The 16,954-nt window shown below is 39.2% G+C and overlaps 1 protein-coding gene across 1 annotated transcript in view; it reads left to right on the top strand.

Moving 5' to 3' along the window:
• Positions 1 to 16,256, top strand: part of TMPRSS2 (transmembrane serine protease 2) — a 41,369-nt gene extending 25,113 nt beyond the window's left edge. Inside the window, exons 6-14 of the mRNA XM_060770307.2 lie at positions 317 to 446; positions 2,198 to 2,308; positions 4,552 to 4,595; positions 5,292 to 5,460; positions 6,288 to 6,463; positions 7,532 to 7,627; positions 8,643 to 8,785; positions 12,869 to 13,021; positions 14,551 to 16,256. Of these exons, the coding sequence (XP_060626290.2) occupies positions 317 to 446; positions 2,198 to 2,308; positions 4,552 to 4,595; positions 5,292 to 5,460; positions 6,288 to 6,463; positions 7,532 to 7,627; positions 8,643 to 8,785; positions 12,869 to 13,021; positions 14,551 to 14,565 (1,037 nt within the window). The 3' untranslated portion in view covers positions 14,566 to 16,256. The remainder of the gene's footprint in view (positions 1 to 316; positions 447 to 2,197; positions 2,309 to 4,551; positions 4,596 to 5,291; positions 5,461 to 6,287; positions 6,464 to 7,531; positions 7,628 to 8,642; positions 8,786 to 12,868; positions 13,022 to 14,550) is intronic.
• The last annotated feature ends 698 nt before the right edge of the window (positions 16,257 to 16,954 follow it).

The raw sequence follows: 16,954 nt of genomic DNA, 5'->3' as shown, positions 1-16,954 counted from the left end.
AGTGTGATGTCTCTACTCTTCACTATTTTATCGAGATTGGTCATTGCTCTTCTCCCAAGAAGTAAATGTCTTCTAATTTCCTGGCTGCAGTCTGCATCTGCAGTAGTCTTTGCACCTAAAAATACAAGATCTGTCACTGCCTCCAGGTTTTCTCCCTCTATTTGCCAGTTATCAGTCAGTCTGGTTGCCAGAATCTTGGTTGTTTTTTTTAAAATGTTTAACTGCAACCCAGCTTTTGCACTTTCTTCTTTCACCTTGGTTAGAAAATTAGCCCTGAGCATCATATATTAATAATGTGTCCTTTTTTTCATCACAGTGAGACTTTTTGGACCAGAATTTCAACTGGAGGTCTATTCTTCTCAAAGCAAAGATTGGTACCCTGTATGCTCTGATGACTGGAATGATAAACATGGGAAGACAGCCTGTGAAGATCTGGGATATAACTCGTAAGCATTATTATATTTTTTTAAAGAAAAACAGTAAAAAAAATCTTTTTAAAAATTGTGACAAACTATATTTGATGTTTGATTTGTTTTTTTACATAAATATATATGCAAATAAAGTTGGGGCAAAAAATACTAGCCCTGTTTAGGATTATAGCCCTATTAATATATTGCAACAACATTCAGAGTTTGACTCACAATCTCCTGCTGGTGTGTGACAGTAATCAGCCCTGTTACAGCAAAAGCAAACAGGGGCAGCTTAAGTAATTTAAGAAAAAAATGTATCTACAGGAATCCCTGAGTTACAAACATCCAGCTTGCATACGGCTCATACTCAAGAAAAGGGATGAGACAACAAGACATGAGAGAGATCTACCCCTAGGAAACAAAACTCACTCCCATAAGATTTATCATGAGAAAAATGTATCTCCATTGAAGTTTTAGCACCAATCTTTGTTTCCACAACATACCAAATTTTAAAAATTCAATTGTCACAGGGACAGAAACTGAGGTGAAATCTTCTGAGGGGCACAGGCAGCAAAATAGACATCACAAGGATCTTAACCCCTCCCTATGCTATCCAAAACTACATGAACCTATCTTTCTGTAACTTGGAGGGTGCCATTCAATGTACAATCGCCAAATAGTTGATGATTATGGGCAATATGAAAGCATCCACCACCATCTGAAGTCAGTTGGCTGATTCATAGGGCAAACTTCAAGGTCCACAGATATCCTCTCCCAACATTGGAGGAGCTCACAACTTGAGAAAACTGCTTTAGCAAGTTCTGCTCTTCCCAACTATAACTACTATGGAATGTAGCTATCTGAAGAAGAGAGTGTGAGAGTGAGATGTAAACTTTTTACAAAACATTCTAAGGCATTTCAGCCAATTCACAAGTTGCTTATGTTAATATAATCCTGTTTGTGTAACAGATGGCACCAAACTGCTGCATGGCCATCAAATAGGTGGAATTGTTTTCTGTAGAGGCTCTAGTAGCACTATCAGAACACATTTAATGTTCCATCTTACTTGGTCTGCTAGGGATAATTTCCCTTGTGTCAATCACTTGCTTTATTAAATTTTGAATGAAAGACTATAGCAGTGATAGTATTGAAGGTGTTGGAATGAATGAATCCTTTGTCCTAACTGTTTGCAGGATCTTTTAGATGCATTGATGGTGTATCTTGGGAATTTCAACTTCCCCTTTCTCTACCTATTTTCATGTAACGAGGCTCTCAGATTCATTATGATATACAGCTTGAATATCCCTTATCTCAAATCCTCAGGACCAAAAGTATTTTGGATTTCAGATATTTTTAAAGGTTTTGGAATTCCTGTATTTGTTGATATGTATTTAATGTGGTATCTTAGAGATGGGTCTAAGTATTAACCTGAAATTAACGTATATTTCATATATACAGTCTAAACACAATTGATTTTACAATTTTGTGTATGAAACAGTTTGTGCTATATTGAATCTTCAGAAAGCAATTCAGCCACCCATGTAGATGTGTTTGGGGTTTTGAGCATTTTGAAATCTCAGATAAGGATGCTCAACACCTGTACAACTCTCACATGCTAGTAATACTTCTATCTGCAGTGACTAATGACAGTAAAGAGAACAGTTAGTAAATAGTTGCACTGTTAATCTGTTATTTGACTGACATTTGATTCTTTCTTTCCCTTTTGGAGTAGTGAATAATTAGAATTTGACTGCATTTACTTGACTGTTGACTTTTGTCTTTGGCAGGAATACATATTTCAAGAGCCAGACAATACCTCTTATTAGTGCATCTAAAGGCTTTATGAAGCTGAATGCAAGTGCTGGGGATATAGACTTGTATAAGAAATTATATAACAGGTAATCTTTCTGAATTCACTATCAAGAGTATAGCTGCTTGGACCATAATGCATTATTCTCTAGTTTCCATGTTGGGCATAATTTAAAAAGTGAATGCCATTTTTGTTAAAAATAAACTAAAAAATAATTTTCTTTCTGACTTAAAGCTTGAGTATAATAGAACACAGGGCCTCCTGGTGGTGCAGCAGGTTAAACTGCAGATCTGCTGAACTTACTGACCGAAAGGTTCGTGGTTCAAATCCGGGGAGCAGGGTCAGCTCCCACAGTTAGCCTCAGCTTCTGCCAACCTAGTAGTTCAAAAACATGCAAATGTGGGTAGATCAATAGGTACTGCCTTGGTGGGAAAGTAATGGTACCTTATGCAGTCATGCTGGCCACATGACCTAGGAGGAGTCTATGGACAATGCCAGCTTTTCTGCTTAGAAATGAAGATTAGCATCAACCTCCAGAGTCAGACATGACTAGACTTAATGTCAAGGGAAACCTTTACCTTTTATAATAGAACAGTCATTCTTTTCTGCCAAGTTCTGGTTTTTGCATATGTGATGGGCAGTACTTCTCCACAGGTTATTCTGTTATTGATGGTGTGATAGCAGGAAAACAGAGGATCGTTGAGTGTAAAGGATTGCTTTAGCACTCCCAAGCAGGATGGAAGGGGCCTTTCTGTAGATTGGATTATATTAAACATCTGATCCAGACTTGTACCTAGCATATATAGCAGAGTGGGAACCTGTTTAACATGGTTCGCTCTCAAAAAGTAAGGAATTGTGTATGAATAATTCAAATCTGTGCATGAAATAGCAGACTTTTTTCAGTGGTTAAGAGGTCCTGGTTAAGGAACAAAGACATTGGTGACTTAGGCCCCATCTACACTGCCATATAATCCAGTTCAAAGCAGATAATCTGGATTTTATATGGCAGTGCAGAAAAGGCCTTAAAGAAGCAAACCAGGGGCTTTCATAGAAAAAAACATAGGAAAAAAAAGAAATGGAATGACTGGACGATGCTATTGGATAGTGCTTTTAACTGTGAGACTCAAACCAATACATGTTTTTATTGTTATTGATTGTTTTATCTGGTTTTATATTTGAATTAACTCCTTTAATTGTATCTTATGTTTTTGGTGTTGACTGTAAACCTTCCTGAGTTGCCTGTGGGCTGAGGGGGGCAATATATATATAAATATAGTAAGTAAGTAAGTAAATAAATAAACAAATGAGTTGTAGGTTTTTTCAGGCTATATGGCCATGTTCTAAAGGCATTTTCTCCTGATGTTTCGCCTGCATCTATGGCAAGCATCTTCAGAGGTAGCGAGGTCTGTTGGAACTAGGAAAAAGGGTTTATATGTTATTTAGATGTTCTTGTTTGTTTCCTCTCTGTTGTTGTGCTGTTCTAATTTTAGAGTTTTTTTAATATTGGTAGCCAGATTTAAATTTAAAGCCAGATCTAAAATTAGAACAGCACAACAACAGAGAGGAAACAAACAAGGACATCTAATTACCTCTCAACAAAAGATTGCTCCAGGCACTGCCAGGCAATCAAATGCTAATCAAGGTGATCAGTTGAAACATTCACACCTAGCTCCAGAAGACAAGACCTTTGTCCCACCCTGGTCATTCCACAGATATATAAACCCTTTTTCCTAGTTCCAGCAGACCTCACTACCTCTGAGGATGCTTGCCATAGATGCAGGCAAAATGTCAGGAGAAAATGCCTTTAGAACATGGCCATATAGCCCGAAAAAACCTACAACAACCCAGTGATTCTGGCCATGAAAGCCTTCGACAATAAATAAATCAATAAATGTAAGAGCTTCCTTCTGAGACAGGAAATTTACTCAGGATGCAAATTTAATCTAACCTTGTTCTAAGAGAGAGAACTAATAGGGAAAGACTAGGTGGAAAAACATCTAAGAGAATCAGTTTACATCACAGAGGATTCATATAATAGATATCAAGAAGAAAGCATGCATTGTCTCATTTGGATATCTAACCCTATCAATATTGCCTTTTCTGAGGCCTCTTTGACTCTTCACTGCTATGTGTGAACATGAAGCTGTTTTATGGGTTCATTCATAGCTGGTATATTGCCAGGTTGGAGACATTTTAGTCCTATGTTTAGCCTGGTTGCATTATTATTTATGCATGATAGACACATAGGACCCCACTATGCTGAAACTGGGAAGTAAGGCTGTTTTTGTGCACAGTATAAATAAAGTCTCATTCTGTTTCCTTGTGTTACAGCAAAAGGTGCTCATCGTTGAGTCTGGTATCTCTGCAATGCATAGGTAGGTGCTTAAATACTCACTTTATGTTTTTCTTAGTTTACTTGGTAATTACTGACCTACAGAAATGTGCAGGGTTTTTTTTCTTACATGTAAATTCTGGTGATCTGACTGCATTTTAATGAAATCAAGTATGGAAACAATGGAACGTATTTTACATCATTTGGAGTTTTGGGTTTCTATTCTTATAATGTGAATTACTCAGAATAGAGATTACTATGATCTCGTCTGTTAAACCTTTCTAAAATGGAAGAGGTCCATGTTCAAACTGAGGTAGTGAGGCTATGGTTTTAAAATGGGTAACAGTGCAGAATATTTGATCCATAGGACTTCAGTTCCTCTCAGCACCTCCCATTATAACTAATGTTAAGAGAGAGCTGTAGTCCAGAACATCTAGGTGGCCAGAGACTTCCCACTACTATCCTAAAAAGAAAGAAAGAAAGTAAAATATAGAGGGAGACAGGAATATTATTATTATTAATAATAATAATAATAATAATAATAATAATAAACACTAAACGTTTGGGAAGTGTTCGCCTTGTGATTTTGTGATATGAAATCCAGCATATACATCTCATTTGCTGTATAATAATTATAATAATTATTATTATTTCTTACCTGCCTCTCCCTGCAGCGTGACTGTTTCTAAAACATTCTGTGATTGTAATGTGAATCTTTTGCCTAACTCTGTTTCTCAAGACTGTGGCATTCGGCGTGTAAACCGTCGAAACAGAATTGTGGGAGGGTCCTCTGCCTCCCTTGGAGATTGGCCCTGGCAAGTCAGCCTTCATTCCAATGGCGCCCATCTGTGTGGAGGGTCTATTATCACTCCTGAATGGATAATAACAGCAGCTCACTGTGTAGAAAAGTAAGTCCTGAACATTTCCTACCAGGCTGTTTTCTCAATAGCATGCCAATCAATTGGAATTTTGTGTAGCAGCTTTGATTAGTGATAGAAATTACTGCTATTTTTTTTTTTTGTAAGAGGAGATGCTTTGCATTTAGTTATTTTTAATCCTATTGATATGATGTAAAAGGTGTTCATTTGGTATGTCTAGAGAACAGGGCTGGCTCTGTCATTAGCTCAGTGGTTCTCAACCTGTGGGTCTCCAGAAATCCTAACAGCTGGGAAACTGGCTGGGCTTTCTGGGAGTTGTAGGCCAAAACACCTGGGGACCCACAGGATGAGAATCATTGCAATAACTGGAAGGAGAAAATTACTTTATATTGCGGATTTGAGGTCAGGCGGCGCCACAGTTGCACCTGAGCATACCCTTTCCAGTCCTTTTTCCAGACCATCCCGTCCTCATTTATTGGTGAATAGAGATTTATGTGCCATACGTGATGTTTTATACACCTAAACTAAGTTGTGTTTCTCAAGTGCAGTGCTAGCAGCCCAGACATGCCTGGCAAACCGTGTAGTCAATGGTGCAGAATGTGTAACTCTCTGCTTTGGTCAGATACTCTCGTGTATTTTTGTTGACTTGCACTTCTCTACATGGGCCTGAAGACATTTACTCGTGCCACCCCAAAGTTTGTCACTAATTCTTTGCTTACTAATTAGAGTTCTACCTAGGTATGTTAGTTTTGTGATAATGGTCTTTATATTGGGTGTTGCTGCTGCATCAAGATAGTTTGTGCTACAAAATTTTAAAAAGCTGAAACCACAATTACTGTGTTCTCTCTCTTGTATAGGGCGTTTTCTAATCCAAACTATTGGACAGTTTTTGCTGGGATACTGACACAGCCAGAAATGGTTTCTTCAAAGGGACATAGAGTTGCAAAAGTAATTCCTCACCCAGGCTATGATCCATCTTCTAAAACAAATGATGTTGCCCTTATGAAGTTACAGTCCCCTCTTCTTTTTGATGGTATGTATAAAGTCTCCTGTTTATAGGGCTTTACCTATAAGTCCTACGTTATTACAATCCTCATGCTCAGTAATATAAAACAATTATAATAAAATATGTTAATTTTTAAGAAGTAACAATAACCTGACAGAAAAAGATGATTATGTTCTTGTTTCTGATGCTGATATTCATATGGAACATAGTATGAATAAGAGAGATATGGGGCACACTGTGCCATGCTAGCTATTATATTCATTCTTTTAACTACTACCTCTCCATTCTATAGAAACATGAGGCCTGTAATTTGGCAAGATTCTTAGAATTAGAGAAATCTAGTGCAAACCCCTTGATTCCATCATTAGAACAAGATCCATCCTAGTTAGCTCAATGTCTGTTTCTCTACTTAGTATGCATTCTGAACCTGCTTGGAAAAATGTTACATTTTGTGCAAAGTGTTATTGAACTGAACAGTCACAATATAGCAAATGGCAGAGGGTGGAAATGTGAGGCTTTCTGGATGTTGGTGGACTGAAACTCCCATTAGCCCTAACCAGTATACCTAATGCTGCCTCCGAATGTGGTGGCGTCTCCACTTGAGGTGCTTGGATGGCCATCTGTTGGGAGTGCTGTATGGCATGGGGTTGTTATGGTGGCTCTTGTGGTCTCTTCCAATTCTATGATTCTAGGAATATAAGGGATGATGGGAGTTACAGTAAGCAATAGCTAGTAGGTGCCAGTTCCCTGCCCTTGCTAAGTTTCTCTGACCCCCCCCCCCTTCTTTCATACACCTTGTGTGACTTGGGAGATAAATGCTTGAAATAAAGATAACACATTATATTACAATTACTGTGACAATCACACCTCTGCAATTATCTGCTAAAATGTGTATTTGGTGATTGAGAGTATTCTGTCTCATTTGAAATCTTCGCTATCCAAACTCTTTGGGAAATATTTTCCAAGCATTAGTTATGCCCATTTGGTACATACTGTTCTTGAAATTCTTTCATGTTTAGACAGTTATTCTGGGAATTTCCTATCAAGTTCAGTGTTTGTAGAGTTACTGATTAACAGTATGTTTTTGCTTTATAGAATTTGTACGACCGGTTTGTTTGCCCAACCCTGGAATGATGTTTCAGTCAGATCAACAGTGTTGGATATCTGGATGGGGAGCAAGAGAACAAAAAGGTAAAATCTGATGCTATCAAAACTTGGATTTTTATAAATTATGCATCTGTTAATACCAAAAAAAATGTGCATTTTGGTCTCCTATAATGTTAAAAAATGTCAAGGATGGTGTTTATATAGCCTGGCCACACCTTTTTGCCAATCAAATAGCAAAATTCAGAATTATTATTTCTGGGAACTGATTGATAAAAGATGACTCATTTAACACTTCATATCTGTGGCCATTCTCAAAACTGTAAGAAAAATAGCTTGTCCAAGCTCAAGGTATTTTGTTTAAGATGAGGGGCTGGTCAAAGTGTGTGTTTTTAGAACAAGAGAGAACAAGGCTGGAAGGTTTTATAAGGGGATGAACAACTCTTAAGGTCAAATTTGGAGCATTGCAACTTTTAAAAAACATTTATATCTACCCACACCAAGAATGGGCAACTTCATGCCTTCCTGGTGTTTTGGGTCACAGTCCCATAATTCATGAGTATTTGCTAGACTTATAGAAGTTCAAGACCCAAAACATCTGGGAACTTCAGTTCCCTGCTATGAACAAATCCAAATATTATATATAATGCAAGTCTCCAATAATCACTGCTCCTGAAAATAAAAATGAAATAAACACAGATACAGCAAGTAATTATCTCTGGAATCTCTTGCAGCTCCAGGAACTGTGGAGTATGTTACTTTGTGCATGCTTTTTAAAAATTGTATTCAAATGCCTGATTTCTTTTTGAAAGAGAGATGTGGAATCTTGTATTGCCTTGAACTCCTTTTGTTTTGTTGTTGTTTTGTTCTTTATTCGTTCAGTCGCTTCCGACTCTTCGTGACCTCATGGACCAGCCCATGCCAGAGCTCCCTATCGGCCATCACCACCCCCAGCTCCTTTTGTTCAGTCTTAATTGATTACAAATGGATTCAGTTTTTATGGATGAAGATATTAATAACTAGCATGTTAATGGCTCATAATGCAGCACTCATACAACCGATAAATTCTGAGATATGTAATAACAATATTTTCCAACTTTAGGTACCACTTCAAAAAAACTGAATGCAGCAAGCATACGTTTGATAAGTTCTGATATATGTAATAACAGATACATCTATAATGGGCTCATCTTACCAACCATGATTTGTGCTGGCTACCTAAATGGAGGAATAGATTCTTGTCAGGTAACATCTTTCTATTTATGAATATGAATATGAATCACTCTGACTGTCACTTTTGCTTGTAAATGGCTTCCATTGAGGGTGGTGGATTTGAGAGAAGATCAACCTACAGTAAGAGGAGACCAGAATAACAACCAGAGTTAATATTGGTACATGGAACTGAAGGCAAGAGACAGCATATTTCTTCTTTGTGTCTCTTCAAACCCTCTCCCACTCCTATGACTTGTACTTTAAATTTGAACTACAGACAACAGAAACAGAGATGTGTGTTAGCAAGCAGGACTTGCAATAAAAGGAGTGTGGTAAAGTAACTTGGAACACATTTCTTGGATAAATTGGAAATATGGGAACCTCTAGATTGTAGGAGGGTATTACTTCATCCCTTAAACAAAATAATTGCCTCTATTATTTTAAGTTTTGAAGTTCATTGAGGTAATTTTGAAATACCATAATTCATTTGTATAATAGTTGCCATCAGATAATAGTTTGTACTCCCTTTTTGGGGATCCCAAAATGATATTTTTGTTTTTCTAGTGCAATAGTCACACCCTTGATTTACCTGTCCATCTGTTCACCCAGACTCACATGCCTGTTTCATTCATTCACTCACTCACATAGGCACTCATCAGTTGCCCATCCACTCGCTGACCATCCCCTTTCAGCATTTTTGGAAGGGGGTGGCCCATAAATGGATGGGTGACTGAGTTCATGAGAGAGTGCATGAGTGGGAGAGGGGAGGGCAAATGGCAGGGTCTTTTGGCAGGCTGGCAACTGTATGGGTGAATCAGCAACTGAGTAAGGGAGTGAATGAAGTGGGCAGGTGGATCTTTGGGCATAGGGATGGGTGAGTGCTAAAAGGAGCTGGCAAAGCTGTTTGGATGCGGTGGAACGGTATGTACAGGGAAGGCTGGAGAATGTTTACATCACAGAGGCTACCTTTCCCCACAAGTACTAGTATTGGTACAGGTAAATACCAGAGTTACTGGGTTCAAGCTGAGAGTCATTGTTTTTACTAAGAAGCATGGAAATAAAGCTGCAGGAGTGCAATTCTCTATGAATGATAAGTTGACATTCCCCCAACTCTGTTTAAGGCAAATCATAATTGAGTTCACTGGCACCAACTGTTTGTGTGGAGAAGAACCACCCTATGCCATAAGCTGCCACTTGGTTACACTGAGAAGGTGGAAATCTTTCACCGCTTTGTTTTCTGTATGTGCAAGGAAATGCTATATCTTCTTTCCTGACCACCTGACCTCCCAATGTAGCGAGTTCACTCATCATTTTGCAGATAAAGTCGCTTGGATTTGCTTGGACTTAGACACCAGTTTGGATGCAGTTCCAGAGGAGATGACCGGGGCAACTGTTTGTCCGGTGTTGTGGGATTCGTTTCAGCTTGTTCAACCTGATGACGTGGACAAGATCCTTGGAGCAGTGAGGGCGACTACATCAGCTTTAGATCCTTGTCCTTCCTGGCTCTTAAAATCAGCCAGCATGGGCTTGGCTGAGTGGTATGAGAGGATTATAAATGCCTCTCTGAGTCAAGGACATGTACCATCCTGTCTGAAACAGGCTGTCCTGAATAACGCTTTCTTTGACTCAGCAGTTTTGAATAACTACCGACCAATCTCGAACCTTCCATTCTTGGGCAAGGTTCTGGAGCCGGTGGTCACTACTCAGCTCCAGGGATTCTTGGGCGACACTGATTATCTGGACCCATTTCAGTCAGGTTTCAGGCCTGGTCACAGTACCGAGATGGGTTTGGTTGCCTTGGTGGATGATCTCCACAGAGAACTTGACAGGGGGAGTGTGTCTTTGCTGGCTCTCTTGGACATCTCAGTGGCCTTCGATACCATCGACCATGGTATCCTTCTGGGTTGACTCTCAGGAATGGGTCTCGGGGGCACTGCACTCCAGTGGCTCTGTTCCTTCCTTAAGGGCTGTACTCAGTTGGTGAAGCTGGGGGATACCTGCTCAGACCCCTGACCATTGACCTGTGGGATCCTGCAAAGTTCCATTCTTTCCCCCATGCTTTTCAACATCTACATGAAACCACTGGGCAAGATCATCCAGAGTTTTGGAGTTTGGTGCCATCTCTATGCGGATGACACTCAACACTATTACTCTTTTCCACCAGACTCCAAGGAAGCCCCTCGCGTCCTTGACCAAGTGCCTGGTGGCTGTGATGGACTGGATGAGGGCTAACAAGCTTAAGCTTAATCCTGACAAAACAGAGGTCCTCTTGGCCAGTCGTGGGACTGATTGGGGCATAGGGTGGCTACCTGTGCTCGATGGGGTCACACTCCCTCTGAGGACACAGGTCCGCAGCTCGGGGGTCCTTCTGGACTCCACTCTGACACTTGATGCTCAGGTGTCGGTGGTGGCTGGGAGGGCCTTTGCACAATTAAAACTCATACGCCAGCTGTGCCCATACCTTGTGAAATCTGATCTGGCCATGGTGGCCCATGCCCTAGTCACCTCTAGGTTGGATTACTGCAATGCACTCTACATAGGGTTGCCCTTGAAGACAGCCCAGAAACTACAGTTGGTTCAAAGACCAGCAGCCAGACTACTCACGGGAGCTGGTTACAGAGAGCAGTCAACCCTCCTATTCAAACAGCTCCACTGGCTCCCAATAAGTTTCCGGTCCCAATTCAAGGTGCAGGTCATCACCTATAAAGCCCTAAATGGTTCGGGACCTGCTTATCTCCCCGATCGCCTCTTAACTTCTGAAGTCACATTGTCAAGGAAGTGAGAGAACTTCTTTGTGACAATAAGACACAAGAGTGAGTGATTCCTGGTGGCTCTGTCTTGTAGCCACTGGATGTATCAGTGAAAACACCCTCTAAAGACCTCTTGTGCTGTTGGTACAACAAGAAGATGATGAGTGTGATCATCAATTGACACCCATGTAAATGTGAAGCGCCTGTCCTTGGAACTGATGAGCACATGGGCCATTAAGAGTTCAGACCTTAGCACAAAGAAAATAGTGGTTAAAAGTCATAGGTCCAAAAGAAAACATGATATATGAAGGAAAGTAGCACACAACAAAATTCAGTTCCCCAAACTTTCTGGTTTATATGATGAAATCAAATGGCTACCTAGGAGACATTTTTGAGAGAGGAGAAACCAAATAATTATCGATCCCAACCCACAGTGGAAAGGAAGTATGCTGTGCAAGTGGAAATTTAAGAAGGGCCTCCTTTTTTATTGTACCCTTAAGTGTTGGTGCAATGTATCCATATGCTACTAAAGCTTTTGCAGTCAAAACAAACTACTGGAAACAGGTTGCTAGTTCAAATGCTACGAGTACAAACCACATTATGTTCACACTGATACCATTCTATTTCTTTGGCAAGGTACTTATTCTGCATTAGATGTACTGTATAAAGATTTCTGAAAAACAGCCCTGTCTGGTGTATCTTATTCACTCAGGTGGTTTAACTGCATGGAAATGTAGAATATATTTACTATGCAGATTCCACTGTTCCCATTAGTTTGGATGTTTCTGGGCAATGGTCTATCATCATGTTTGTGGCATTGTAAAATGCTTTGCACATTATTAACTATTATGATTATATTGTACTATAGTTGATGTCATCATTAAGAATAGCTATAGTGGGAGCCAGCATGGTGTACTGGTTTGAGCATTAGACTATGACTCTGAAGACCAGGGCTCAGTTACCTTCTCACTTATGGAAAGCCACTGAGTGACCTTGGGCATGCCATATATTTGGTATTCTTTCAAGTCATGTCTTATTTATGGTGACCTTAAGGCAAACTTCTCAAAATGTCTTCTGTCCTGATATTATTACCTGCACTGCAAGCACCATGAGGAGTACATTCCAGTCTGTAGATCTGCCAACTGATGATGGCCATCAGTACTGAAGCACCATTTTTTGCATTTTGCTTTAAACGGTGATTGTACTATACCCCCTTCTTTAAGAAATTCATTTTATTTAGTTAATATTTGGTATCTTGGTTATAGGTATATCTGGATTGCTTTCATAATTTCCCCATTTTAGCAGGAGTTTATTCACAGTTAACTATGATAAGATTGCCATAATCGTATGTCTCTTCTTTTTTTAGGGTGACAGTGGTGGTCCTTTGGTAACGTTCAAAGATAGTTTGTGGTGGTTAGTGGGTGACACAAGTTGGGGAACAGGCTGTGCTACAAAATATAGACCTGGAGTTTATGGAAACATGACTGTGTTCACAGACTGGATTTACAAAAATATGCAGGTACATTTCTGTCTAATCTTACGTTTTGATCGTGTGTTTGATCTTGTCAGTTATCTGAATATAATGTTATGATAGCAGGAAAATACTTAGAGGGTATTTGGGCAGGAGATACAAGATGTGGCTCATTTTCCATCTACTAATATGATGCCGGACCAGAGACAACCCATGTCTCTCTTGCTTTGGGACAGTGACTACATGCTGAGTTTTATGGAGCTACCCCATGTTCATTCACATGAGGGGTGGGAATGCCAGTCAGTAACTTTATAAATGACAGGAGAATGGATCTCCATAAATTGCAGTGACTGCTTCCTAGTAAGTACAGATCTTCATAGTTCTATGTATCCCTTAAACAAAGGAATACATTGGGGTTATGAATACTCAACACACATGAGTGTTTAATTCTAGATTACACATTTGTAATTCCCCAACACAGTTTCAATCCAGATCTCTCTTCTCTTATTGGAAGAAGAGGGCAGGAAAAACTGGTGATATCTTTTTATAACTAGGTATTAGTACCAGTCTCTTTTTTTATAGCTAGGTATTGGTACAATTACCACCACCACCACAACTGCTAGTGTGTACAAGAGTAGATGGTGGATTAAACATTGATATGTGACCTAAGAAGAAATCTGGAGGCAGATTGCCCATAGACATGTTTGTGCTTCTCTAATAGGGGAGTCAGCTAAGGTACCTGGTGCATTGACATTTCCCGTCTACCCTGGAATCCAGTTTGTCAACTTTTACACGGAATTGAGAGCACATTATTTGTTAAACATTACATTGTTTCGCATGGTTTATTATTGAGACATAATTTATATAATCAGAATGCAGACAAAATTCTTAGGTAATAGTACTTCTCTGAGCAAGGAAATAGTTCATATATGTGTGTTCGTTCCCACAGCCCGCAACCACTACTTTGAGTTTACAGGTTGCCAGATCCCAGGAACATAGAACATAAAAGGGACATTCCACAACATGTAAATGATATCCCTGCTTTCCCCCCCTTCCCCTCCAGCAGGCTAGGAAACAGTGTGTGATGAACCTGTGATATTGGTTGAATTCATTGACAATTCCTGCTTCGGCTTCTAGATTTTTCACAAATTTTGATGTTGGTTCTGAGGCTATACAGTCATAATACATTATATGAATCAGGGATGGGTAACTTTCTGGAACGAACAGGCCTTACTGGACATTTGCTTCTGGCACTGTTACTGCAGAAATCCATTGACAACTGCAGTCATGCTTTATGTACCTTTGTTTTAGGAAGGCACTAATGTGCCATCCTGCACCAAGAGAACAAAGGGTGTTATTTCCATGACAGAAGGACTAGGAAATGGAGAAGGGAGGCTTTGTTGATTTGATGGTGACTGCTACTAATTCTGCAGCAGTGAGAAGTCTAAAGGGATTGCAAAACTAGACTAGGAGAGCGCCACATAAATGTTATCCACTCCTAATGTAATGTCCCCTTAAAAACACCTGAATTCAGTACTTTTATGGAAAGAGTTGCTGATCCTTGTTTTTATTTACAGGCAAACAGACGATGATAATGCTTGTTGGCCATGTGTCACCCTGTGGAATGAACAGGACCACGATGAATTGGATTGCCTCAATCAGTGGTGGATTGAATGAGCCTCCTGGGTTTTTAACAGATTCCTGTACCAAGTGCCTTAAAAAACAATATCAAGAACATTTTGGTCCTCAACACTTCATATATTGAGTATAGCCTGATTTTTAAAATTAATGTTTTGATGCCATTTGCACCACCTTGGCTTTGTAGCATTTGGATTATTTTCTTTAATGAGGAGCTATAAAGTGGTTAACACCTCTTTTATCAAAAACTTGCTGAAGTTTTTGTTCTGGGGATCCTCAGCCTGTTTTTATTTTTTTTAAAGAGATAAATCTGTAAATTGCTATTTCAACCTTTGTATGTGGAATGCAAGTATAAATCTTTGCTGTTTTTTATGTTAATATTTAGTATATCTGTGATATTCACATCTGGGCTGCTGGTTAGTCCAGTTCTCCATGGTTGGAGGAAATGACATAATGAACACTTTGATGGGTCAGAATCCAATGGGTGACATACACTGGTGGAACCTTTTATTATGTTAACAGATGTCCTACTGTTTCTGTGGGAAGTATACTTACCTCTTTGCACAGGAAACTCCCCTAATACAATCCTAATTTACAGTCATTGATCCTGTTTCACCAAATATCACTGATAGGTGAAAAATACCTTATATTTAGGTACCTATAAATCAGTGGTTCTCAACCTGTGGGCCCCCAGGTGTTTTGGCCTACAATTCCCAGAAATTCCAGCCAATTTACTAGCTGTTAGGATTTCTGGGAATTGAAGGCCAAAACATCTGGGGACCCACAGGTTGAGAACCACGGCTACAAATCATTTTGCTCTTTTCAGGTGTTAACTAATTCTGAATTGGATTGAATCGACCCCTTCCCCCATATACAAATCAAAGATCAGATTAGTTCAGACAAAAGTGAGTCCTGCATTTCATTTTGTTGAAGGGAATGTTCCAGGATCATTTGGTGCAAGATTAATGAAAGAATAAAGCAACACAGTAGAAAGTTCTCCTGGCCTGCTAGTTGAGAGACACTGAAGATGCAATGAAGCTTTAAGCAGTAAACAAAGGAATAATTCAACACTGCCCTGCCTCCTTCCTAAGCAAAGGATACTCTTTTGGTGATGTTGACTTCTGCCTCTGTGAGTTCCAAATGTTCATGAACTGAAAAGTACGTCGGGACGGGGGTGGGGGGTGGGGATAAGCTGTGGAAAGACAAAAAACACTCAAACCATTGACTACCTCATTGTGTAAGATATTTGCAGAACCTGAATGTATTGAACATGGAAATGTCTCTTGTTTTTTTATATAATTAATATATTTATACTGATTGGTTGTTTTAACAATGAAGATGGAAGAAACAAGTAATGAAATTTGATACCGTGAAATTGACAGACCATTTCCGCTTTGATTTCTATTTGACTAATTAACTTAAAGCTGGTATAGAAATGCACCTTCAAAAAATGCCTGTTGCAAATACAGCTGCTTCAGGTTTTGGAAATGCAATAAGTTGTATACTCATGTATCACGGAATGCTTACTTTAATCAAATACATGCATTTTACAGATTTGCTAACTAGTGATGGTTTTTAAGTCAACATTTTTTGTTTGTAATATGCATCTTATACAAAAAACCATGAATAAACGTTTTACAGTTTTTTTTTGCTTTCTCTGGCTAATTCATATTTTCATGCCTATGGGGGAAAATTGGTTAAATCTACTAAGAACTACAATACTATATGACTTCCAGATATTGTTGGTCTACATGTCTCAGCTGCCTTAGCCAGCATAAACCAGTGGGGAGGAATGTTGGGAATTAGATCCAATATTCTCTGGGAAAATGCACAATTCCCACATATCCTATAGGAGGGGCTTTAAACAGTTTGAGTGTGCAGAGTCCTTGCCTGTGAACAAATACAAAAAATCATCAAGGAATGAGGTCCTATGGCAGGTAATTTTCGCTTCTGATAGAGAGTCCCCTCAAGGAGAAAGGGTGGAATACAAATAAAGTTATTAGTATTATTTTACTGACACAAAAAACACAGTATGTCACATCAAAAGAGATATATATGCTGGATTTTGTATCACAAAATCACAAGTTGAACACTTCCCAAGTGTCTAAAACTCTGTGAAGCATTCTTCTTCTGATGATGATGTTTCCTTTGCCCACAATCATTTGCTCTACTGGATGCTGTAATTGTGGTTGTCGTACTTTGGCACCTTTACTGTCCATAAGGATCACAGCTTGTGTACTTTTTTTTCTCAGCCGTATACATTTTTCCTCTGACTTTATACTACAATTGGTCTGGTTGCATATTTTATGCCTGCATAGAATACAGTAGATCATAATTTTTTTC

This window comes from Anolis sagrei, chromosome 3 (genome assembly GCF_037176765.1).
Source record: "Anolis sagrei isolate rAnoSag1 chromosome 3, rAnoSag1.mat, whole genome shotgun sequence".
Taxonomy (NCBI): domain Eukaryota; kingdom Metazoa; phylum Chordata; class Lepidosauria; order Squamata; family Dactyloidae; genus Anolis; species Anolis sagrei.
Note: the sequence above shows the minus strand (reverse complement) of the source record. Positions and strands in the feature narration are given on the sequence as shown.